Here is a 26,057-nt window from a genome sequence, read left to right as displayed (position 1 = left end):
TCACACGTGTGATTGTCTTCCTCTCATTTCTCTGGATTGCATGAATTCATGTATTGACATAATTTTAGTCTGTAGCATATCATACTAAAGGTATGAGGGACAGTGAATTTAACATACTAGATGAAAGCCTAGAGGGTATGCAAAATGCCAGATATGTGCTCATGTACAGTAAACTGCTTCTGTTTAGCATATACATGTGAGGGTGATTACATATAAAGATACCATGTGATTGTTTTTAAATTTCTGCCAAGTTTGGAAGTCCATCTCACTTATGTCCTGGATCAGCTTTCCTGAGTGGAGCTGCTGCTTTTCTTTATATGACCAGTTGGTTCAGTGAGTCACCAGCTGTATCAAATCATCAGAAATGTCATCTCTGGCATGATGCACATCAGCTTAACTGATTGTCAGATCTGGCCAGACTGTTACAGTGGTGTCACTGGTTAAGTGATCATCACTTTGTCAGGCTGGGGGCCCTCCATGTTGTACTGAAGCAGTGGACTCCTCAGATACTCAGTTTTACTCTGTATTTGTTGAAGTATTGACTTTGCCATAGAAAATGCTGACCAGACACTTTGCTTGCCACTAATCTGAGTGTTACTGTTATCTGTCATTGAGTGTTAGTCTCTGCATGTTTGCCAACTGATAACTCACTTTGTCATGTTTCTGCATGTACTTCCTGAATGGCTGACTTTATTTCATCAAGATTTTTTCCCAAAGAAAAGGGTGTATAGATTCTGAATCTTGGGTAAAACGGATGAAAACTAAGATTTTTCTTTCATGCCCTTCCAAAGCCAAACTGGAAGTAAGTGCTAATATCCAGCAAAGAGGATGCTGTGCTCTTGCTGTATTGGAAGCAGCCAAAAAGATCTCTGCTAAGATAAAATCTCTTTTAGGAGTTCTATTATAGCTCTTGAGGGGTGATCCTATATGGACAGCTTTGATGAAGTTTCTCCTTCACACAGCTCTGTGTTTCAATGCAGACACTGCACTGGAGAGTTTTTAGGCTGCTTCTTGCTTGAATGTACTTAGTGGTTTTAGATGTAATGCTGACAACCCTTTTCAAAATGGGATCTCACACCTGAGCTTCTTTGTACATTTGTAGTATGGTCACTTTTAAGGGAATTGCTTTGGTTGGCTCTAAGACAAAGGCTTTCCCTTGCTGCAGCTGTGGGCCTCTGGCAGCTTCTTCAGTTCAAGTTTGCTGTCTTCTTGTTGAGTTCACTTCCACCCTGGCTGACCTTTCATCGTGGGAATTGCCCTTTAAGCCCTGGCCTCTGCTGGCTCTTGAGCAGAGGATGCAGTCTCAGCTGGAAGAGCATACCTACTAAATTATGTGGATTTGTGTGCTTATATGTGAGGCTGTTCATTCCCTATTCTACATGGAAATACTTCGGACAGGAGCCGTGGCCACCAGTCCTGTGCCTGGGATGTTGCAGACAACTCATAACAGCCCCTGTTCAAGCTCATACAAACGTTGTGCTCTCACAGCCTGGTGTGTTCTGGCAGCCTGACACAGCTGGACAGTGGCTCTTTCTTTCTTTCTGCATTGGTTCCTTGCTTTGATGTAAGTCTTCCTGCACTACAGTGGCTGCTGGCCTTGCAGGATTGACTCATATCTTTGTCAAACTAGTCAAAGTTCTGTCCATGGGTTCATCTTAGGACATCCTCTTTCTCTGTAACCCACTTCCACTGCTCATTCCTCAATGTCTCCCAGTTTTTTACTGTTTAAGGAAGTTGGCCTAGTGGTAAGCTCTTCGGTGCTTAATTCTCACAGTGGGAAGGCAGCCCTGGGTTGGCCAGCAGATGCAATACTGCACGTCTGTTCTGCTTTAAGGCTGGGGTTGTTTCTGTAAGCTGTTAGGGAAAACATAAAGTAAAAATTGATTTTTAGTTTGCTGTGGATATGGAGCAAGTCGGGAGACATCTCTGTGTGTTCTTTAAGGCAGTTCAGCAGTTTTCCTCAGCCTCCACCTGCTCATGTTAAAGTGTCGTTGAAAAGGCTTTGTTACTATGTAATACTGGTCAATAAAGTAAAAAAAAAAATAAAAAAAAAATTATTGAAATATCTTCTTCTCTGGTGGTTGGTACACAGCCATATATTGATAATCTGATACATACCAAGACAGAAGATTTTAAGAAGTTACCATTTTGCTATTGTAAACATTTTTCTAGCTATATTTATTGGTTGTTATGACCCACAGGGGACTTCCAAGCCCAATTGTACTGTAGGTGAGTCATATGAGATGAGTAGAGATAAGAGCTGTGATACAGGAAAAGGGCTGCTGTTCTCACAGGTACACTCCTGTGAGTATACTTGTGTTTCTTGGTTTTTTTTTTGTTAAATGTAAAGATAGTTATATGTTGACATAACATTTTAAGAAACTAAAAATGTTCCTGTTACCTGGCGTGTTTAAGCCCAACTTGGGGCACCCTTGACCTAAATTCAGATGACTTGGAATGTGTTCTAGTTGAATCAGTGGGAATCCTGTGAGTATGGCTGCGATGGCATGGGGTTCCGGGTGCTGTGCTACTGAAAAGGTGAGGCAAATCACTTACAAATTCGTGGATAGTATATAGTTCTGGTTTGGGAACCTAAACCTTCCCTTTGACACCAAAAGGATATGTGTTGGGGTAGACTGTATGAATGCTTCAGTGCAGGAGAAAATAAGCGTAAATGTTGACATCAAAACTGTCAAGTCTAATTTTTACGGTTAAGACTCAGTTGAGCTGAGTCAAACTTGCATCCTTGGCACTTGTTTTGAGGATCTTTGCAGGTTGTGACAGAGCACAGTACCTTTTGTTGCATTTGAAAAGTTGTTCTGGACTCCATTTTAAAGGCAATTAACACTGTGACATAAGGCTGTGGACACCAGAAAACATACTGCCTGACTGTGTGACCCAGCTTAACTTCTGAATAAATAGCATCCATACGAAATAAACAGATGACATGGATTTGACTAGAGTTTGTTAATCAGTTTAGGACAGCAGTTCTCAAATATATCAGCTGCGCAGCTATCATTTGATAGTGGGGTTTTCTTGGGATCCCATAATATTTCAACTTTACATATTGAAATTTCTGTTGGCTTTGGCAACATGTTGTCATGGGGCAGGAAAAGAAAGTCCCTACCTGAGGGCTTGTGCACTCAGCAGTGCAGTGTGGACTTAGCCTGCCATGCTGCCTTGATTGAACTGGAATTAGCTGTGACAGTGTTGTTTAGCTTGGAACACAAACCCTTGCAGACACAGTTATTTTTACTAGTGTGCTTTCATTATATTACTGCAATCAAAACCAAGTCTGTTGATCCTCTAAGTAATATTTCAGGCGCTTAATACAAATTACTTATTCCTTTGCTTTTGAGAAACAAACGTGGCAGTTAAAAGCATGCTTAGGCCTCTGAGGAAATTTATTTTTGACACTCCAGTTACTTGTTATCCTGGTGAGGTATTATTCACATATATATATATGTATATATATATATATGAATAATTCCTCCTTCTTCTTTTTGTTATTACTAAGAATAAATCAGTGGCTTTTTTGCTATAGTTATTATGTTCGCAGGGCCCAACTTTATATTGCACCTGAAGTCATCCTACTTCTCCTTTTAGTACCTTGCAGCACCTTTTGGTGATGTCAAAAAGAGTAGCTTGTATAGCTCAGTGACAGATGAATAGCATAAGCTTGTGGAATTGAATAGATTGCACTCATGTTTGGGTCCAGAGGTCTGACCAAGCCTTGCCTTCTCTCCTGTCATTTCCATTGCATTACTTGGCCTGATGAGCCACAGTTTGTGGCAGCAGTGTGCTTCTTCCTAGTCACTTGTTTTTCATGGTTGGCCTTGAATAATTTTAATTGGTGTAGTGTTTTCTTTTTGATGTGCTGAATATAATTGGGTTTTTTTGTACTTGCTGTCTTTGAGACAATAATATACTGTCTCGTTAGGTATTGGCAGCGAAAAGCTGAAGGAGTTGTTTTTGTTTTAGCAAGGAGGGGGAGTGTCATTTACCTAGAGGACAGGTTAAGACTTTGCGCTCTGCAGAACTGCCTTCCATTTTTTGTCTGCAAAGGCCAACAGGGCATTTTTTGGTCTGGGAAAGAGCTGAATTTTGTTCCTTATTTAGTTTCTCTGTCTCCAGTTTGGTTGCCAACAATATCCCGCCTGCCACCTTGCTAGTGCTGCCTGTCACCAATGACAGGCACAAGGATCAGTCTGGGATTTCTTACTGAAATGACCATCAACGGCATATCTCATGCTGATATTTCCTTCTTTATTTTTAAACTTCATTTAGATGGATTGTGTGATTCTCACCTGAGTTACTGCTTTAGGCCTTACTCAGACCTAGGAAGGTGGTAGGTGCTGCATTGACGTGTGTTTGACTTAGAAACTGATGCAGAGGAATGCTTGCAATTATAATGCACAGAGATTTTAGCCTGTGGAAGTTAACGTTTAAGTGTACTCTAAATCCCTTCTGTACTGCAAGAATGATACATACCTTCCATGTAAATAACAGGGCATATTAACATTTTAAAAACCCCACACCTTAGAGCTGGAGCACAATTATGTTGCATTCGAAAAATAAAGCAGTTATATAGTGTCTCATGGCTTATGTAATTTCAGCACACTTGGCATCCTGGTCTTTGTTTTCTGCTTTTCTTTATTATAGAAAGGGTGTTTGTGTGCACGTGCAGAAAAAAAATTATGCATGTGTGCTTAAATGGTTGTGTTTCATCCTTAAAGTGTTAAATGGGTTTTAAATAACTTGTTTTTGTTGTAGTTGTGTTTAGTGCTGTGGAAGTATGTAGAAAAGAGTATGTACCTACATTTTAAAAATGAGCAAATTGTTTTAAACTTACACAACCTAATGACCACTCTCTTTTCTGTCTTACCTAACAGCGATAACCTGCTGCGAAGAGCTGCATGCCAAGAAGCCCAGGTAATGCTGTTTAAAGTGATAAAGTTCGATTAGAATCTCTCTCTTATCTTGGTTGTGCAGGGCTCCTGAGATTTTCCCAGCGGGCCCTCTCTACGTGATGAGCCTTATAATGATGCCATCTGTGTTCTTTTTGCTGAAGTGCCAAAGGGTGGACGAGGCCTCCAGGCTGCAGCTGGGGTGCTGAACCTTTTGTGCCCTGTGACTGCTGCTGTGATGGGTGGTGCAGTGTTCTTGTCGGGGTAATCTTAGTTACTGTTATAGCTACCCACACCTCCATGTCTGCAGGTGTAATTGCTCTGTGCCTGTGAAGTTCTGGCAGGAAGGTGATTTCTTGATAAGATAGGAGACTGAAATCTTGGATCCACCACGACAGGTGTAGTCTGGGCAGAAGCAGTGCAAACCTTGCTTCATGTTATTGCTCAGCTGGAGACCTTGCCCTTGGTTATTCCATCTTGAGTGACTTCATCAAGGGTGCTAAGTGAGATGACTGACCTAGGGCTTTGGGGACCTGTGTACTAGGAACTTAACGGAGACAACTCGTTTACCGATTACTGACAAGAAAGCTCCTTATTCAGAGAGGGATGGTTATTCTCTGAGTATACTGACTATTGTATTTTCTAGTTTGTGATCTGGGTAACCAGCAATGAGCAAATTCCCGTACTGTACTATTCCCATAAAGAAAACTTGTCCTTAATAAGCAGTCTTTCAGGGACACAAGTGCTGCTGCCATTGGCTAGCATCCCTGCACAGGTACTGCTTACTGGCTCTGATTACTGTGGTGATGTGGCATAGGATTTTGTGTCTTTCCACACCCCACAAATAAAGTATATTCAAAACCTGCTTCTCTGTGCCAGGTCTTCGAGATTTTGGAGGGTGAAACATTGCTCCCATCATTTCTATATACTGGGTCCTGAGAAGAATGGTGAAAATTATTTTTCTCATCAAAGAAATTTTCTTGAGATTACCCTGCTTCTGTGGTGCACCTGAATAATCCCAATTTTAGCCCCCCTGCTGTTGAGGGAAAGATATCTAGCACAACTTGGTTTGAGCAATAGGATGTCTGGAGTCTCATGAAAGAATAAGAAAAATCTTTCCCTGAAAATACTACTTTCATAAATTGTACTTACAGCTTCAGAGTCAAATGCATTTGCAACTCAGAGTGTGAGTTGTTCTTGATTTTTGTGTTTTCAGTATTTATTTTTATGGCATAATACCGAAGTGATAGAAGGGGGTTTTTTATGTCACCAAAAATAGCCATTAATATCTCAGCATATGAAGCATGCTGGCCAAATGAAAAAAGATTTTTAAAAGGCATTGATGAAATTATATATAAGGAGAAGTTAAGAGAGCTAAGTGTGTATGCTGTCAAAAAGGTGAAACTGCTAAGGGAAGACTGGTACAGGAAAGTAGTTCTGTTGTGGAAATTCTGACTTTCCTGTTTCTTTGTTCTAATCATTAAGTGATGGGATCTGTTCCATTCTGTCTTATTCTTACAAATGAAAGTGCAAAAGCACTGTCAATAGAGCTTCCTACAATTTCAGTGTTTAAAGCCTGGGAAAATATCCTCCAGAAGACTCCTGCATCAGGAAGGAGTGAACCAGAAAGCCTAGTAATCAATTCTTGCTGTAATTTCCATTCTCACTGGTATGTCAGTGCCAAATACTGCTTGAAAGCACACAGCAATACAGCAGTAAGGCATTAAATGTCTGCTGTGTTCTTCAGTATAACAACAATCTATAATTGTTTGAAAAAAGATGCTAGAGTTTATAGTGTGAAGTATTGGGAAAAAATAGAGGCAAGCTCACCCAAGAAAAAGTTTAGTCAGAGTGAAGTGAAGGATTTTCCCTATCACTTTTACATCAGATTTTTAAGTTTTTAAGCTTGTTACAACCAGATTGATGAGGTGCTCACCTTCCTGCCAAAGTATCAACTACAGCAGTATTCATGCAAAGACTCCACCCTGCATGTCTGAATAGAAGTATCAGTTTATGATGACAGCCTTGGGATAGCAACTGATCATAGAAAGACTCTATAATAAAGAACCCACTTGTCATATTTTAAAGCTTTTACACCCCCATCTCTGGAATAAGCCAGTGTCAGCTGACTGTGGACTGCTTTTGCAAATGTGGTCTCACTGGTTGAATTTGTTGTTACTGAACTCTGGGCATGTGTTAAAGGGGTCCTGTTTAGCTGGCAAACAATTCAGTCTGTGAAACAGGGATAACTTTCCATAAAGGAATGTAGTTTCTTTGTTAGTATTCATAACTTTGTTAGTATTCATAGTATTCATTGCAAAGCCTTTGTATAAAGGGTTTTTCATAGTTGCAAAATAGTGATTGTCATCTTAGAAGTCCAGAAATGAAATAACTGCAAGTGTACATTTGACAAGGAAAAAGGCACTGACATTCTTAAATTATAACTTAATTTATATATTTAACAACAATTTTTATTGTCTGCCTTTAAGTGGTCTTTTTTTAGGTTGAGCTTTGAAAAAAAGAATTTTGCAATATTATTTTTTTCTTTTCTTTAAAAAACAGCATTTGCTTTGGAAATGCCCCTGTATGTAACATGTCAAAGTATATTACATAAAGAAGTGGTTATGTCATTACTCATACATTTTTTATGAGCCTTGTTAGCTTGTTTAGTGCAAGAAAATAGTTGTTTCTAACAGCTGTTACATGCTAGAGGTCCTCTATATTTCCCAGTTCCCACCCAACAATTGCAATAAAATAGTTGGTGTGTTTTCCAGCTGATTTTTGAGTAAGGCTTAAGAGGTGTTCTTTTGTTTCCCTTTCTTTGAAAATTCCTTTACTCTCAGCAACATCCATCATCCCTTTATTTTCTTGAAGAAGAAGTATGAATGCTTTAAGTATCATAGCCAGCTGCACACTTCTTTTAATTGAGGTTTCCTAAGCAAAGTTGGCAAGTGGAATTAATTATAAATTTGAACAGCTAAAAATAAATTTAAAAAAAATTACTGTGCTTTGTATAGTGTCTGCCTTCCTCAACATAAAAATTCCTGCTATGGGGACTAACTTCTAAGGTAAAGGGGAAAAAAAAACCCCACAGGCTCAGTTGACTGTGTCTTGTGTTCAGTGCAGTAGCCGTTTGTTGCTACTTCATTTCTGGGACTTCCTGATGGTACTGCTGAATAAGTTTTCCTCCTCGTGCTCAAAACCAATTTGATTTGGTGTGGTAGTTAGGATGCCTTTAGGTGACCTAAAAGAGGTTTAAAATGGAAAGTAACATGCATGGAAGCTTTGGATTTTCTTGCCTCTCCTGTGCTGAAAGCTATGGAAATAGCTGCAAGGGGCTAAAATGTACAAGAGGCTGTATGGAGTAACTCTCAGAGAGTTTAAAATCAGAATTGGCTTAAAAGTTGAAGAGGACTCAAGTGATTTTTATATTGAGATATTGGGAAGAAAAAATGTCTGAGAAACAGTGAGCTTGCTTCTAGGTCAGGGCACAGTCTCTGGTGATTATGTCTTATATCTGCACAAACTTAAGCGTAGAAAATACAAAAATGAGCAGAAGAGATAAAAGGAATGAAGTACGGAAGTGGAAAAAAATGCAGAAAGAAGGTGGCAGGCAGGTGCATGAGAATTACATAAGGAAGGAAAATCAAGTAACCTTGGAGTCAAGGATAGTTCCCTGGATCTCTGCCTGTGGCAGAAAACCAGAGGTTGATAAAAACACAGTGGTAGTGGAATAGTAAAAATAAGCTAAAGAGTACTTGTCACAGTGGTGTTTGCTGTTCTTAAGAGTGCAGGTCTTTGAATAGACCTGTATGATGGCTGGAGATGGAGGTAATTTGAATGTCACGAGGCTTGAAAGCCCATTGACATTTGTAGAGGTACATCATTTTAACTTTTACCGATGTGCTTAAAAGAAAATTGAACGCTGCTCTTTTTATCTCACTTAGACTTTTGGCGACCAGCTGATCCCTTCCAGTGTTCCACTGAAGAAAGCAACGGTGTTCCTCAACCCAGCAGCTTGCAAAGGGTAAAACTGTTCTTTCCCTACACTGATCTGCGAGTCACTCTTTCTGTAGCGTGGCTGTGCCATCCAGTATAAAAGCCAGCCAGATTTTTTAGCTCATTTTTGCCTCCCTCTGATGCCAAGCTGGTGCTGTGTAACTTTGCCAAACTGTACTTCACCAGAAAGACTGGAATGAGAAATAAAGCTAGATGCTTGAGTTGAAAGAATGATTTTAAAACTTTTATTATTCTTTGATCCTGTGTTTCGGCCTCTGTCATTCCTTTGTAGGTGGAATTCCTTCATATTCCTTCTATATTTTTGTATGTGATTCATTTTCATCCTCAATAACTGTAGAAATAAGAGATGACCTTGATTGCTTCAAGGCTTAAAGTTAGCCAGCAGTGATCTTGCTTCTGTGGGAACCTGTCCTTTAATGGGATGTGCCCATGAGCTAAGAGACTAAATATGGGCTCAGAGCAAAACTTCTGGAAGAAGTCAGCTGCTATTTTTGTTATTTGTTATTTTGGCATAAAAATGGTTATCTTGGATGTGATGTTTGTCTGTTACTGCTGATCAGCTAAGCTTTGTATCAGTTGCATCTTGGGGAGAGGTGCAGAGTTGTCAGTAAAGGAATTCTATATCTGATATGGAAGTGCTTTTTGGACTTAGATACTTATGTACAAAAAACTAGTGACTGGAGAATGGTAATGAATTAAGTCTCTGACTTCTAGTTTTTTGTTTCCACTTGTAAGCAATTTATAGCTAATGGCATAATTATTCGTTCTGCATTATAGTCAGAGAAAGCATGAGTCCTGTACCAAAAGAAAAAAAGATAAAATTTTGCTTCTGAACTTCTTTAATAATATCTAAGAGTAAATATTTTTAAAAACATTTAGGTTTCTGAAAACCTAAATGGGCCTGCTTTGTGGTCTTAAAGCCTGGTGCTCTTTAAGTCATTAATTTTCTAATAAATTTCTTTCTGGATATCTTTTGTTGTTGGGGTTTTTTTAATTATTTATGAAGAAAGCTAGATAACCTCTTCTGCATTTTTAAAAACTGCAATAAAAAGCTGACATCTGAGATATGAGTCTAGAAATGAAATACATTTGAACCAAATGAAATCTCATCTTTCCTGAGCGGCAGGTTGTGACTGATTGTGTAGATTGCAGGCTGTTTTTAAGTAGATTTCTTCTTGTTATTCACTAGTTTCTTTCCTTTTTAATTATTTTAGCCACTAGACTAATTAAATAGTTTTTGCTTTGTTGTTTTTTTTCTTTCTAGCAAGGCCAGGAACCTTTTTGAAAAGAATGCTGCTCCAATTTTACACTTATCTGGCTTGGATGTAACTGTGGTTAAGGTAAGAACTGTTCTGTTAATACAGATACATTGTCTGCTCTGTTTTGTCCTCTTGAAGAGTTGAAATTCAATTCTGAATGCATATGAAGTTCTCATTTGTCCTGTAGATATGAATCTTCTTCACAAAAGTTAAGCATTAAAATGCTGGTTTGATTAATGCCCCTCTCTGATGATTGAAAATACATAGTCCGACCCTAAGAAAATTTTGAAAAATTTAAGGCAACACTTTGTAACTTCAGACCTGACAAGGTAACAAAACAGGGCTGAGCCAATAATTGAGGCTGAGATGTTCCTATGAAAGACGTTAATTTTGCAGAAAATTATTTTGATGGTTTAGAAGGTCAGTGTACTCTTTACTGCTAAACCTATTGTCAACAACTTGCTGTCACGCGTTTTATGGAGATGATTCTGTAAAGATGTTGGAACATTTTCTGCAAGAGCATGGTTTGCTTGTGGTTTTGTGTAAATGTAAAACTACCTGGAAATATGATTATTGCTGCGGCATTCTGTATCTATTGAATAAGTTTTTTTTCTGCTCTTTCACCTTATGTGTGTATGTTTGCTTGTACATTCTATATTAGGCAGCAGACTTGCTTTCTATGTTAATTTTAGTTAATGTAAGTAATATACAATACTGTGTGTCTATATCAGAATAAGCAAATGATAAATTATTCTCTTTTTTCTATAGAAGATAAATCCTAGAAATAGTCATTTGAGTTCTCATGTTTGGCTTTCTGATTCTTCAGACTGATTATGAGGGACAAGCGAAAAAGCTGCTGGAATTGATGGAAAACACAGATCTGATCATTATTGCAGGAGGAGATGGCACAGTACAAGAGGTACTGCAGGAGCTCTGTCCTTGTTTGTTGAGAATCATAGGCTGAGGGTGAGAAGATTGAGGCTGTGTAATGTAGCAACATCATAACAGCTATTACTAGAGACTAGTATCTGTGTTTTCAGTCAATGTTATAATCTTCTGGGGATAAGAAAATTCTGCTAGTTGTTTTTAGTCTAAAAGTGTTGATGGGAGTGGAGGCAGAAAGAGCATGTGACATAACTGTCATCCAGAATTTTATTCTAGAATGAGAAAACAATTTGGGGAGACATGATTTTAACTTTTTTCTTTCTGTGTAATGTAGCTGCAATAGTTTAATTTTCAAGTTCATTCCTATCTGAACTCCCCAAGATGAATGCATGTTCTGCTAAGTGAGAATCAAATAATTTAAAAATTATGTTGGAGTGATAATAAAGCACAGTATATTTTAAAAATGCCTCTTGTCAAGATGATTAATGACAGGAGCAAACTACTGGCAGAACTGGGGAATACTCTGTTTTTCAAGGAAGGCTATATTTTATTGAAACATTTCCTGCAATGCTAACTACTGACTTCATAAGGCAAGGGCTAAATGAAGTGCAGTGACCTTAAGAGAAAGTGGTCAGAATACATCTGCAAGTTTCCCCTGGTCTTGGAGTTGGTTATTGTTAATTGCACACCAACCAGTGCTATTTTTGCATTATGCAGAGCATTATTCAATGTTAAAATATTTGTACAGGTATGGGTTGTGGTGCCAGCATATATACTCATGCACAGTCATAACCCTGCCATTTCCACAGTGTTTACACAGTAAATGTGCCTTCTTGTCCATGTAAGCCACTGTAGCATCTTCCGTGAAAGAGTAGCTGGTCCTTACATCTTTTACAAAGAGTAAATGTGGGTCTGAATTTTGTAGCTTTCTACTGCAAATGAAAAATAAAATTCTCAGAGCTGAGCGTTTCCTGTGTTTTTCAGGTCATAACTGGACTCCTCCGCAGAGCAGATGAGGTGAGGAAGTGTCATTTGTTTAAATTTTGTGTAATTCTTAGAGGAGATGTCTTCTGACTGTGGTCTCTTGGCCTCAGCTGTCTTCTGCAGACATGTTGCTTATTAATCTGGAGCCAGGTTACCACACAGTAAGTGAGCCATGCTTGTGTCCTGCAGCTCTGCCCATTGTTCTTCATTCCCTTTCTCAGGGAGTGGGATGGCTCCCAAGCTTTGGGAAGCTTCCAGCGTCAAAGCAGGGACTGTGGAGAAACCAAATGCACAACTTGCAAAGACCCATGGACCAGCTGCGTACGCTGCTTTGTTTGGCAGAAGCACCGGGGGAATGTACATGTTTTCCTTGTATTTGTACAGGCTTGAAACTTTAGGATTGCTTTGCCATTTTTGTCAAGCAGTGAATACCTGCCTATGCAGATGGCTGCAGAAAGCAAATTTTAACATCTCAAGGTGGATCACTCTGAAAGGATATGAGAGATATTTTTCTTCTTAAAGAGGGAGGACAGTATTATTGAAGAAAGGAGGGAATCATTGTTCCCAAAGCCTTCTGGCAGGAGCTGGCAAAAACTCAATTAAATGATGCAGACAAGATTATGATTATATCCTTGGCAGCTAGAATTGTATCTGTTTAAGCAGTTGCTTTGTCTGAATGTGACAAGAGAAACTCTGCAACTAAGCTGGTATTTTTAAAGGGCGCTGGCTGTATCAATTCTAAAACATCAGGTTTTTGAGTGTAATGTTATTATAGTTGGCCTCAGAAACCTCTATAATCTAAAGATACTGGAAGAAAAGTTTCGAAGGCTTTGCTGGCTGGTTTTTCTTCTCTGTTTTTTAATTTATTATCTTGATGTAGCTTAGGGTGATTTGCAGTAGCACAGAAAATTCTGCACCCAGCACTGTTTTGGGTGGAATACTGCATTATAATATTGCCACTGTGCCACTTCATGTCTTTGGCCAGGGAATTTTTCTTGTCCTTCATATAACCTGTGTCCAAGGAATAGAGATCTGCAGTTCAGCCCCCTCACTCCACGCTCTGCTTCCCTTTTTACTCGGGTATGTCATACCACTGCTGCCTGGAGAAGAAGAGTCTGTATTCCAGGTATTCCAGAAATGCTGATCCCCACAGCCAGGGGAGAAGAGCATAGCAGCATGAGCTGCAAACAGCCTGTTGGCCACACACTATAAAACAATTCTGAAGAAAATTAGAAGGTTGTGTGAGATATGTTAAGACTTGCAGGTGACACAGAGATAGCAAAGGAGAGCGTGTGGGCATGAGGTGAGAGGGGTGTCATTTAGTCAGTGCAGATTTGTAGTATCATAGTGCTGCTAGCAGCAGTGCCCAGGAGGGAGATGGTACATTGTGATATATGGTAGTTTACATTGATTTGCTGACATGCTTCAAGAAGCACAGTTTATTCTGAGGTACAGTGTAATAACTTGCTCCTTCAGCAAGCCCCTTCGCTGAACTGTGGTACAGAAAAATAACACGGTCAATGAGTTCCAAAAATTAGACCTTCTGCTGCTTCATGCTTTGGATGCCAGAGGAATCAATTAATTTCCTTAGCTGAGAAAACTTATTTTGCCATGCGAGGTGCCTCTGTCAGAGGGGGATTTCGGCAATGGTAAATGAGATTCTGAACTTGTGATGCCACCATCAATATTAAGAAATATGGCAGATTGCTGACAGAATCCGTGCATTCCTTAGGACGTGGCTGCCAACCTGCATGTAACAATGCTCTTAATGACTTCTGAGAGGTCCTTTGTACCAGTTGGCAGTGGTGGGTTCACAGATTTGGATGCCATGTTCTGAGTCATTATGTGTTACTGCCTCATTTAAGGAAGTGCCTGGTTGCTCAGTGCCAAGGGGGTGATAACAGACACAGCTGTGATCTCCACACAGGAAGCTTCGTTCAGCTGATGCAAATGTTCATTTACTCTCCTCATGTGTCCAGGCTGTCTTCAGTAAGATTCCTATAGGATTCATTCCTCTTGGGACGACCTGCAGTCTGAGTCACACACTCTACCCTGAGAGCACAAACCAAGTCCAGTAAGTATTACATTTTTCTGAAAGGGGACTTTTTTGTTTGTTTTCAAGGAGCAGTACTTCTTGGTAGCTTGGTATGTTTCCTTTTCTTCTATGTTACATAGAAGTTGGCAGTCTCTGGGCAGAGCCTGATGATTTTCTGGACCTGCCTGAGTTAATGACTTCCCAAACCGACTAAAATTAAAAGAAGAAAATGTATGTATTACTAGAAGATGTACTAACTTGTTGTGGCTAATTTCTCTGTGATTGTGTGATGCTCAGTTTTAAAAAGAAAAAACAACAAAAGAATTAAAAGGATCAAGCCTCCGGTATAGTCAGAAAGGTTATGACAAAGATATAGCAAGAATGTAACAAAAACAAAACAAAACAAAATAATCCTCTTTTGTCCCTTCTTCAGTTTAAGAATTCTAGAAACCAGTCCACCTACAATCTGCTTAGCATCTACAAAGTAAGGCATATAAAAATGTCTTTATGGGAAAGACTGGGTCCCATTACTGACTTCTGCAGGGTTTCTCCACCATCCCTGTAATGGGACCGATGCTGACAATGTTCCAACAACTGGAATCTTAATCTGTCAGCATCCTGGATGTGATCCAGTACCTCTTACCTACATTGCAATTTATTGTTAGTTTTATCCACTTCTGAAATAAAAAGGCAAGTCAGCTAAGCTTTCTTTTCCCCACATTTAATTTCTTTTCAATTTTTTCCTTCCTCTTCTCCCATACTAATGTATATATTTCTCCTTGCTCCTGAGTTCCGTTCAGTCTAGTTGTCCCAGTAACTTGTTAGCATTCTTCTTTGTGGAACCCTTGCTGGTATCAATCATACATAAAACCCACCAGCCAACTGGTGTGACATCGTTCATTAAAGCTACGGGAGTGCTCTGAGGCTCAGCGAGATGGACAAGGCTGTAATCAGCAGCTAAGATTAAAATAATAATTTATGTTTGGGTTCTAAAGAGGCTACTTGAAATGAATGATCTTATTGTCCGAAGGTAATGAACTGTGCAGGTGAGACTGCAGCATATTGGTGAAGTTGAAAGGAATTTGGTCAATAGGCTGCTTAACAACCCACACCAGTAACAGAACCTGACTTAAGAAGTGGGGAAATGATATTTTAAAAAGAAACATTTGGGCTTTGGTTCCTTCAGCACTATTAGATCTTACCTTTGTAGTGCAGGAACTGTAGAGGTCTTAAAGAAAGGCAAGAGTTAGGAGAGAAGAAGGACTGAGGGGGAAAAAAAGCTTCCTTCTCTGTCTCAGTATTCTAAGCCTGATAAAGCCAAGGGCATTTTCTTCTTCTGATTCATATGGTTATTGGGCTCGATCTAAAAACTGCCTTAGCTTTGGTTTCGGTTTTGTTTTTTTAAGTTTTTTTCCATGTCCAGCAGACACTGGAAATGTGCATAATGTGGGATTTAAATTTTACCCAACTTTGAAAACAAGGAAGGGGTATAAATGAAATCTATGTTTCAAGGTCTTAACAGACAGAGTTCTTTATGAACTTGAACACTTTGGTTACAAAATCCTTAGTGCCACATTTTGTGACTTGAAATGAGACAGTGCCTTAGCTACTGTCCACAACTTAATGGAGACCAAAACCACATGAGCACTGCTGATAGGTAGATTTCTGTTGATTAAAAACTTCAAAACAAATTAGCATACTAAGGCAACTCAATCCCAGACGCATGAATTGAGTCTAGTCTCATGGCCATCCCCTCCTCTCACCAATAAAATAAAACAATTATTTGGGTCCTTAGTGTGCTAAGTACATAACAGAGTTGGCATGTGGTCTTCCAGATTAGCTGAAGAAGGAGGAATCTCTGAAAAACTTAGGCTGAGAACATCCTTTTGCTTGTTTTTGTTTGTTAAGACACAGCCTTTGTCTTATATTGGAGCCACCCAGTTTGCTTTCCAATTTCAAGGAGATGCAGCATTTTGTCAGAGTTCCTTCCCTGTGGTCAACCTTTTTGCTGCAAAAAAAGCCCCACCTGGACTCACAGTGGAGTTTGCTGAAAAAATGTGTAATTTTAGACCCTCTCTTCTTCCTTCCTGTTTGTTTGTTTGTTTTCCTTTGATTGTTTCCTGTTTGTTTTACAGGCATATTACTAATGCCACGCTGGCCATTCTGAAGGGAGAAACAGTTCCACTTGATGTCTTGCACATCAAGGTAAAAGCATCTGCTTATTTGGCACCCAGTATTCCTAAAACTTCCGTGTTCTTGTGTTGTTCTCTTTACATAGTCTGCTGTTTCTCTGTGTAATGCTGTCATGAATGTTGGTTTATAAAATCAGCAGTTCTGGTGGCAGCTGTATGCTCTGACATCAGATAGTCTAAACTGGAGAAAACACTAGAGTGCCTGAACATCTTTTTTTGAGGCTCAGAGAGTATTGATGAGTACAAAACTTAATAATAGTGATGCTTCTGTAGAAATGCTGAGAGATAACAATAGCTGTCTGAGCTGATTTAATGCATTCATATGTATTGTGGAGTTAACAGCTTTCTTTTACAAACTGAAAAATGTGAAATGGGAAACCTTTGACAATGCCCTGGATGGGTTTTGAATATTATTTTTCTGTTATGTTGTAGAATGCACGTTTCTGCAGCCAGAACTTCTGTGTCACTTTGCAGAGCTCCTTGCTTTTGGCTCACAATATGCCCAAAAAGAAATGGCTGTTGCTGGATGTGCAGTTAAAAATGAGCCTTTTCAGAACTTCACCTTTTATATTCCTCTTTGGGAGCAGATGGAATGTATAACACTTAAATTTTGTTTGCTTTATTGCTGTCAGCTATTTATCATACCTTCCTGGGAAATTTCACTTTTGGGATTAATCAGAAATCAGTATTTAGATAGAAATGGTATTTCTTTAGCTGAAAAAATCAGAAGTTGGAAACAAGATAAGACAAAGCAATTTCATTATGTTCATTTTTCTTTACAGGGAGAAAAGGAGCAGCCTGTATTTGCAGTGACTGGTTTAAGATGGGGATCTTACAGAGATGCAGGAGTTAAAGTTAGCAAGTAAGAAAAGTACTGTTTTGAAATGGTACCTTTTTTAACATCGGTTGCCTAAAGACAACACCCCTCTTGTAAAGAAGCCTTGTTTGAGCGTAGGCATTTGACAAGCAGAGGCACCCACTCTCTGGAGGTCTAACATTACACACATGGGAGTGTAGGACATTTCATCCTTTTAGTCATTTGAAATACTTACTCGGTGTTGACTGGTGCTTTTGAGTATTTACTTTCTGCTTGCCTTGTGGTGCCCACTTCTGGAGCTTTGTACAGACTGCATCAGTGGGAAAAGCTCTCCCTTGAGTAAAGTCTAAGTAAAGTAATTGGCCATTGTTTCTCATCAGTTGCCAATGAAAAGATGCACACAGACTCCGTAACTCAATTCCAACAAGGGACATCAGATGCAATAGAAATGCCCTTCAATTCCTGCCAGAAATGACATGGACCGTGCTGTCTGATGACTGTTCTCTGAATGCTAAACTAATTATTGTTGGGCTTTCTCCAAATGGACACTTAATATGCCACTGTCTGTGTATCAAATGACTAGCATTATCTGGTGAAGAAGCAGCAGGGCCAAAGCAGTTCACTTCTCAGACTGTTATGGAGGAATTGCAGCACGTGCACATACATTCCACTTACGGAATGGAGGAGATGCAGTAAATGGCCAGGGTGATTTTTCCTGGGAAGCAAGGGATGTGCTTGGTTGCTTTTGTAGATGCTGGCTGGGCTATGCTGCAGGCTCTCCTTCTGATTCCATCCCTAGATTGAGGAAGTGCACTTCTGTCCCCTCTGCACTCTCACTAGGCTTTCTGGGCATGCCCTGTACTATACCCAGTTTACTGCAGCAGTCCCTGTTAGAGTCTTTTGGCTCAGCGCTGGAGGCACTGACAGTACCTTTTGTTCTTGGGGCAGTGTCGACATTTTCAAATGTCATTTTCTTCCATGAATGTTTTCAGAATGCACAGAACATGTGTCCAGCTTGGAAAGCACTTCAGCCACAAGTGAATGGCTGCTCAGAGTACACTTGGGACCAGGGCCGTGTATGCTTGTCCTCTTTTTATACTTTTCCCTAAGCATCCACTTCTGGTCCCTATGAGAGCTGGGTTATTGGCCTAAATGAACATTTGATGTATTCCAGTACAACTAATTGTAAAAGAAGGCACCTACTATGAAGAGAGTCAAGCCATAAGCCACAGTTCCAGAAATCTGTCTGGTTATCCCTCTGCTTAGCATTGTCCTGGTGGAGATGTGGTGCTGTTTTATGGTTTTGAGGCTTTATTATTTTACAGACAGTTTCACTAATTGATGGGAGTGGTGTGACAGTTGCACGCCTTAGTGTTTAATGATACGCTTAAATCTGCAGTACTCTTGAGCTGATGGTGTTTTAATGTGTTTTGTTGACCTTCTTTGCTGCAAGACAGTTACTGAAATCTCTGCCAAGCCTGCCTAAATATGCTCACATCTTTGAATTTTATGCAATACGTTAAGGCTGACAGGATTTTTATTTTGTCAAACATTTATTTTGAGCTGAGAATCCTTTGGGACAAATTGATGTTTGCTGGCTCTGTTCTTTTGTCAGTGAAGCTATTGATTTTTGTTTGTTTGTGTGTTTCCCCCAACCTCACTCTTTATTGCATATTGTGGAGATGCATCCCACCAGCTGTTAGACTGCAGACCTTTATATCATCCCCAGATGTGTCACATAACTAGGTAAAAGTCTGCTACTGAGATACGTGCTGCCTGTAGTGAAGATTGTACACTGCATTTTGGTGATCTGTAACTCAGGAAAGGAATGTCACTGCTAAGCTGCTGGTGATGTGTAGAAACTCCTACAGTATCACAAAGCTAAAAGTTGTAGGGGAGCACTAACTTCAGTGGTAAATACAAGTCTGTGTGCTCTGACTCTAGGCAGGATTTCTCCTTTTCCCAGTATTAATCCTCTGGATATCTTCAAAGTTCTACCTGTATTCTTTTTTTCAGGTACTGGTACCTTGGACCGCTGAAAAACAAAGCAGCTCACTTTTTCAGTACATTTAAGGTAAAGAGTAATTGTGAGAGAAGTTTTTCTAGTTGGGAAATGAAAAGGCTGGCTATGCTTTGTATAATTTATCTGCAAGATTTATGAAGGGTTTTGGTAACAATATAAAAAGTAACAATATAAAATCATCAAATGACAGTTTTTTTTAAAAAAAAACACAACTACCAATAGATAGACTTTATCTCTGAACAGATTCAAAGGAGGAGGAATACCTAAAAGTAAAAAAATCTTTACTGAGGATCTGTTTCTTCAAGATCACCAGGGGGAGCCAGTAACTACCTTGGAAATTGGAAACCAGCAGTGGTGCTAATGAAAACCACTAAAGTGCTCTGTCACCTTTTCTCGATAGTCTTTCTTGTGGTAACATCTCATTCTGATTTATTCATCTGGTAGAAGTGTCTATAATTAGACTGCTTATGCACGTTGGTAATCAGGCTTCTGTGTGTAGTAGAACAAACATGAAGATTAATAGCTTATATCTCACCTTGAAGTTCTCTGTTGCTTAAAATGGATCCCAGAAAGATTAAAATTTGACCTGTATGAAAGGTGAGGCATTTTCATTCTCATGCTTTTTCCTGTTCTCTGAACATATAAGGAGCCTCATGACAGGCTGCAGAAATACCCAGGAGCTGGTACAGTAGATCAGATTGTGCAGTCCAGCCATGCTGTCTGTGATAGTGCCAATGCTTCCTTTATAGGAAGCTCCTGTACAGGGGACGTAAATTGTATTTTGCCCATTAAAGACTGTTTTCATCTTTTCACCCACATCCCCATGAAATTTGAGATGATGATTCTGTGTGCTGGCATTTTAGGTAGAAACCTGTTTTTCACTTCTCCCCAGCCTCTTTCTGACTTCTGTTGAGTCCTTAGTTAGTGGCAGTGGAGTTCACTGGTGAGCTGTTCATTGTACATTGAAAAGATCTGTTTAACCTGAAAGTTAAAGAGAAGTGCCCACTTTTTCTGCTATTAAGATAGAAAAGCTTCTAGCTGATCCCCCATAACTGTGGTATTCATTGCTTTATGAGCCTCTTATGTTGTCATTTGGATAATTTCTATAAGAAATGGCTCCAGCCTTTTGAGCTTATGCTCTTCTCAGTTTGTCTTTGCTGCTGTGCACTTCATCTTTTCTGGTTTTGCTGTAGCTGTCCTTTGAAACAGAATGACCTGTAGCTGAAAACAGTATAAGGGGAAGGAGTTCACCTCTGATGCCATTAGGGGCATTGTTATGAGTGTTATCATCTCTTCTAAAATATACAGGCTTAAATTATCACAGCATTGCTGTTTTTCCTTTAATAATTGGTACTTACTGTTCATGTATTGCTGTACTGATAGAATCTCTGTTTATCCTGTTTATTATGTAAGTATGATAATGGAGTCTTTCCTTGCTCTCAGAGGTGTGAGGGGAATTAGGTTAACAACCTGTGCTCTATGCTCCAAAACTACTTCTGAAGTTTTCTGCATAGAAAAATTATTGTATTGTATATATGTGGGCTCTTGGCTGTGTTGTTTTAATATTTACCTTTTAAAAAACAGTCATATTATTCCCTCCATATGTCCTACATTTTGAGCATTTCAGAAATAATTTTTAAAACAAAACGAGAGGAAATAAACTTTGTCAGAATCTAGAAGTATTTCAGGAGTTAAGATTCCTCTGCAGTCCAGCAGTTTCTGGAATTGCAATCTGAAATATCACCAAGAGTAGGGTGTTATTTCTTTTTTTTTTTTTTTTTTCCCTTAGCTGCTTTATAAAGCTCACCTGACTTGCCATGAGACCTGTTGTATTGCTGTCTATAAGCACCTGACTATAAGGTCAGATCTTGATTGTCTGAGTTGTTGGAGAACAAAGGCCTGTCAGGTTCTAGTGCCCCTTGGCTACACGCAGCACTGTAGGCTTTGACTATTTGCACTAGACCCCACTGTGCAGTTGCTCTTTGAAGTTGCCTTTGTGCCATGCAGAAACTAATTGTGCTTTCAAACGTTAGTGTTGACCTTGCCAGTTTTGGTTGTTCCCTCCAGGCAGAAGCAGCTGTCTCACCCTACCACACACCAGCAGCAGTGGAAACATCCCTTTACCCTCTGTTTATAGAGGGGAAAACACCCCACTTCTCTGTGGGGAAGGAGTAGATTAGTAGACTTGGGGACTGTGCATAATGTTTTCCATGCTGCAAAAATGTCACCTCACGTATCTGTGTATCTGGTGGCTGGAGAGCAATAAGGTAGGCTGAGGCAGTGTTGGGATCTGGGTAGCTCTGAAGGAGTTATTGGGAGCACAGAATACAGAGGCTGAAGGCTGAGAGAGTACAGGTAGGTGCTCAACAAAAGGCCCTTTCTCTTCTATCTTTCCTTTACATATAAACTCAAGGAATGGCCTCAGAAACGTGAAGCTGCTCTCATGTATCTGGGTCCAACCGAGAGACCTCCAGAGGAGCCGGAGGAGAAACAGTCCAGACCTCCTTTGTATGTGAGGCTTTACAGACGACTTCGGTTATACTGGTCATCTCGCCCAAAAGGTGAAGTGTGTGTGTGTGTGTTTTGACAAAAGCTTACAGGCAGGTTTTACTCCTCTAATAGATTGGTGGGGGTGTTCTGCTTTACTTATCTACTCTCTCATTTTTATATTATTATTATTTATTAGAACTGTGACTTGGTCAAGTTGGTTACAGTGATCTCTGCCAGAAATGGAACAGAGTAGTCCTGTCAGTGCTTGTGGCCTCATAAACAAAAACCTGTTTGTAAAGAACCCATGTGCTGTTCCCTGGGCTCACAGTTGCTTGCCACTGCTATGGGAGCCTTAATAAGTGAGATGTGGCTCTTAGAGGTGAGCTTCTTGAAATGGCTTCCCTAGTAGGCTGGTGTGACAGGAGCAGCCCTTCTTTTTCTGGGTGGGGGGATTTTTCTGGGTTGAGAGCACAACAAATTTTACTTAAAATAGAAAAACAAAACTTGGGCCATGCAGAAGCCTCAAGTTTTTCTTAGTACGTTAGATTTCTTGCTGTACCATAGATTTTCTTCTGTATGCTCTGTGAGCTTCTCTTGGGTTGGGATGTTAGCTGGGCAATGCATGTGGCAGACTTCAGAAGGAAGAGGAGTGAGTGTGTATTTTGCACAGTCGGGAGTGATGCAAAGTCCTTCTCATCCCTTCCTCGCTAGCAGAGGTGATGTAGACAGAAGAGTCAACTAAGTGACCTTTATATGAGAACTGAACACTGGGCTTTCCCCCTATAGCAAATACGTGTTACTACTGCATCCTGAACGTTGGATTCCTAGTTTTTCGGTAGCAATGCAGCATGTGTTTTCTAAGTGTTCCTGTAATAGTAGCCCAGGAGATCTTTTAATCCTGGGTACAGGGACTCACAGGGCTGCCATGTAATGTACTTGATAGTCTTTCCTGCTACTATATGCATTGGTGGTATTTTTCTCTTCCCTTCAGTACTCCCAAGCTCCTTTTTAAGATTTTTAAGATTGAAAGAAGCAAAGCTAGTGGTCACCATGGGTCAGAGTGATTTTTGCAGATTGATGTTTCATGCTTCGTAGTAGTGAAATGATGATCTGTGTAATTAAATTCCACTTAATGCTATCTTCTCTTCTGGATTCACAGAAATCCCCCAGGAGGTAACCTTGGAGGACTGGGAAGAACTGAAGCTCTCCACCATTGAGCTTTCCATTGCAACTCGGAACAGGGAGCTTGACGTCATGGTAAGACCATAGGATAACTGGATTCCAAGTGCTGCCTGCCCACACAGTTTTCCTTTCTTGCTAAACTCCCATTCTTCTGTCTGTATAAATAAAACTTATTGCTGCATGCAAAGAGAGGCCCTTGACTGAATCCAGCAATGGGAAGATTTCAGAGCCAGTGTAAAAGCACCAGACACCCACATAAAACTAGGATGCACTGGGATTAGGAAGAATTTGTATAACAAGAAGATTTAACTAGCCAAGCAGAAGCCTTAGGGTTAGCTGGGAGAAAACAGGGCATCAAAATAGGCCCTTCTTTCTTTCTTGAGCCATGAGAGAGCGATTATGTCTTATTAGCTGGTGCTGGAAGGAAGCTGTAGGCCTGAATGTCTGCCTGGAATTCCAGCTTGTTCTCTTGTCTTTTGGCTTGCAATGCAGAGAATTAAAAAGGACTGGGACTAGAGAAAGGACAGGAAGTTAAAGGAACTAGAGTTAAAGGACAGGAAATGCAGGTGATTGTGAAAGAGAGAACCAAGGGAGCATGAGACCTGTTCTGTTCCTGTCATAACTTTCTCAGCATGGTGTTTATTCACTGTTTTAAAATGTATCTTTGGCTTATGTCAGTGTTTTAGTCCAATTTTATTGTTGTGAAAGCTGTCTGTATAGATGTTAGTCTTTAATTTTACTGGAAAATGCTGACACAGTGATCCTGTACAGGTGAGCTGCCCTTCATGTCTTCCTCATGGCTGCAGGCAGCGACCGCTACTACACCCAGATTGACTGGAGGTGTTGAAATTACTGCTGTATGTTTCTTGCTCAGAATTCATACCTGAAAATTGTGTTATGTTGATATGCTATCTTTGTTTGATCAGTCAAAAAGAAAGCCTAAGCAAATGTAAACTTAAAATTTCCTCCTGTTTTTTTCCTGAGAATGTGCCACATAAAATTTTATTTTCTTCTTTATCAGTGGCTTATGTTTTGGACCACCCGTGACATAGTAGTGGTGGAAGCTAGACAGAGACTGCCAGAGTATTTGTTTTTTTCGTGGTTTCTAGATGGTCCTTGAACAAAACAGTTCAAGAAAACTGCATTTGAGTCAATGATGTAAAGTAAAAACAGACCTACCAAGAACTGAAAAGCTGTCTCATTGCCACAGACTTGATGCCTTCAGTATGCACTTCAATACTGCTATTGAACAAAGTGATACAGGGTTCTCAGGTCTCTTGCATAGCCTAGAGAAATAGACAAGTTTGTTAGGGTAGATGTACTTTTCTGATTCTAGAGCTGGAAGTGGCTTGATACTGCATCTTTTTTCCTATAGATGTGTGCCTCTTACATTTTGATTCATGATCTTGAAGCCGTTGTCCCTGTAGCCATCAAAGCTGTACAGCAGCTCTCTCAAATCAATAGCAGGGCATATGTGCAGAGTATTGTCAGCCTGTTGTCTTTCTGTCACACCTCAGATTCATGCCTAGGCTGCCCTGCTGAAGAAAAGCTGAGAAAGCCATACAGCTTCAGCTCAGACAGTGCCAAGCTTTTACAGACCCAGAAAGAGAAAAAGAACAAGTTACACTAATAGATGCATTTATTTTTACCTTTGTCATTTTGATTGCACCTGCACTACAACCTTTGCCGGGACAGAACTGTTAAGATAAATAAATAAATAAATAAATAGTTGCATCTTGATATCTGCTTTCCCAGCAAAAGCTTTACTGTATCCTTCGTTTGATGGCAGGCTGTAAATAGAAAATAAGCTAAGTAAGGAGTTTAAAGGAATGATAATTCCTTTAATGATAAAGGAATGATTCCTTGAAGGGATAAAGGAATGATAAAGAATACTTTGCCTTCCAATTTGTATTGTTTCAAATTCTCTTACTGTAGTGTTTGGTAGCAAAATGTTACATCAGTCTGCTATTGCCTATAGCCAGGAAAGACCCATTGATTAGAAATCTTTGTGAAGACAAGTAAACCCAAGAGATCTGCTATGATTGTCTTTAATAAGTGTGTGAAATAAAACAAGAAGCCGAATGTGTGAATCATGTTTTCACTTCTTGTGTTATTTATTGTTGAGCAGTCACCAATGAGAATTTACTATCTATAATTTATAGTCCAAATCTCAAGTGGAGATGGGGAAAAAAGCATGACATGCAGAAATGCATCTTCTGCCTCCTTTTATGGGACAAAGGACTGGGCATTTTGTGAATATGTTGCAGTATCATGGGTGTGGCATTTTGAAGTGTTAACTGCTTCATCTCTGAATCTTTTTGCATAGCGCACTGAAGACTTCATGGATATTTGCATTGAAGCAGATACTGTCAGCAAAGGACAGTTTGTAAGAAGAGGGTGAGTATGGGAAGGCTGCAGAAAGATGACAGTCTGTGTGAGTTCCTGAGACGTGTGGTGTTTTTCTCTCATCTTGTACTGCAAAATTCAGAAGCAGAGGGCTGCAAAGGACAGCAGTCTGTAATGCTTCATAAGGATTACTGATTTTGTTCTTTAAAATTCTTACTCGTTTTCTCATTCTGGAAACAAGGCAAAGCAGTCTACCTGGAGTTCCTCCTAGCTTCTGAGCTTGCTATACCTTTCATCTGTTTCCGTCTGCCTGTTTATCAGTGCTGCTTGGATAATAACAGAGTTTTATAGACAGCCATGCAGACTTTTCCCCAGAATCTTTTAGCACTAGCTGCTCAGTGGTTTAAGAGGCAGGTTGCTGAGGTGATATGTTTGTATTAGTGGTACCTGGAATTTTTGAATGCTGATGAGACAGGCCCTGCATCTAAGTGAAAGGCACCTCAGATTCAATAGCTCTTGCAAAAAATTAGGTCTGTGGTGTATGAGGTTTTGGAAGATGAGAATTTAAACAAGAACTTCGAGTAAGTGATTGGTGCTGCTTGCACACGGAGTAAGAATACTGCAGGTATGAAGAAGCAACACGTAGAGAAAGAGTGAACATGTATTGCTTCCTTTGTGCTTAGAATGTTGTCTTGTGCATTTGTTCCTCCTGCTCTCACCAGACACAAAGCTGAGCTGCTTTCTCTGGATCCTCCATACAGTCCCACTAGCAAATACATTGCATCTTCTGTGCAGGCTTTAGCAGCAACAGATTTTCTACTAAATCCAAGAGTGAGCTTTTGCACTTTAATATTTTGCTAATACTGTTTTCTAGTCTTAGAGCTCCCTCTAGTGAAGTCAATGGCAAGATTTCAACA

The 26,057-nt window shown here is 39.8% G+C and overlaps 1 protein-coding gene across 4 annotated transcripts in view; it reads left to right on the top strand.

Moving 5' to 3' along the window:
• Window positions 1-26,057, top strand: part of AGK (acylglycerol kinase) — a 36,367-nt gene that overhangs the window by 4,016 nt on the left and 6,294 nt on the right. Inside the window, exons 1-13 of one of the 4 annotated variants that reach the window (XM_051640748.1) lie at window positions 4,212-4,348; window positions 4,893-4,932; window positions 8,855-8,934; window positions 10,192-10,267; window positions 11,013-11,105; window positions 12,056-12,088; window positions 14,035-14,129; window positions 16,226-16,295; window positions 17,065-17,144; window positions 19,116-19,173; window positions 21,536-21,683; window positions 22,772-22,869; window positions 25,121-25,191. In XM_051640748.1, the coding sequence (XP_051496708.1) occupies window positions 4,227-4,348; window positions 4,893-4,932; window positions 8,855-8,934; window positions 10,192-10,267; window positions 11,013-11,105; window positions 12,056-12,088; window positions 14,035-14,129; window positions 16,226-16,295; window positions 17,065-17,144; window positions 19,116-19,173; window positions 21,536-21,683; window positions 22,772-22,869; window positions 25,121-25,191 (1,064 nt within the window). In that variant the 5' untranslated portion in view covers window positions 4,212-4,226. Of the gene's footprint in view, window positions 1-4,211; window positions 4,349-4,892; window positions 4,933-8,854; window positions 8,935-10,191; window positions 10,268-11,012; window positions 11,106-12,055; window positions 12,089-14,034; window positions 14,130-16,225; window positions 16,296-17,064; window positions 17,145-19,115; window positions 19,174-21,535; window positions 21,684-22,771; window positions 22,870-25,120; window positions 25,192-26,057 lie in introns of those variants that run through there. The other 3 variants (XM_051640768.1, XM_051640753.1, XM_051640760.1) reach the window with 3 other exon arrangements.

This window comes from Apus apus, chromosome 1 (genome assembly GCF_020740795.1).
Source record: "Apus apus isolate bApuApu2 chromosome 1, bApuApu2.pri.cur, whole genome shotgun sequence".
Classification (NCBI taxonomy): Eukaryota; Metazoa; Chordata; class Aves; order Apodiformes; family Apodidae; genus Apus; species Apus apus.
This window is presented reverse-complemented; position numbering and strand designations above follow the sequence as displayed.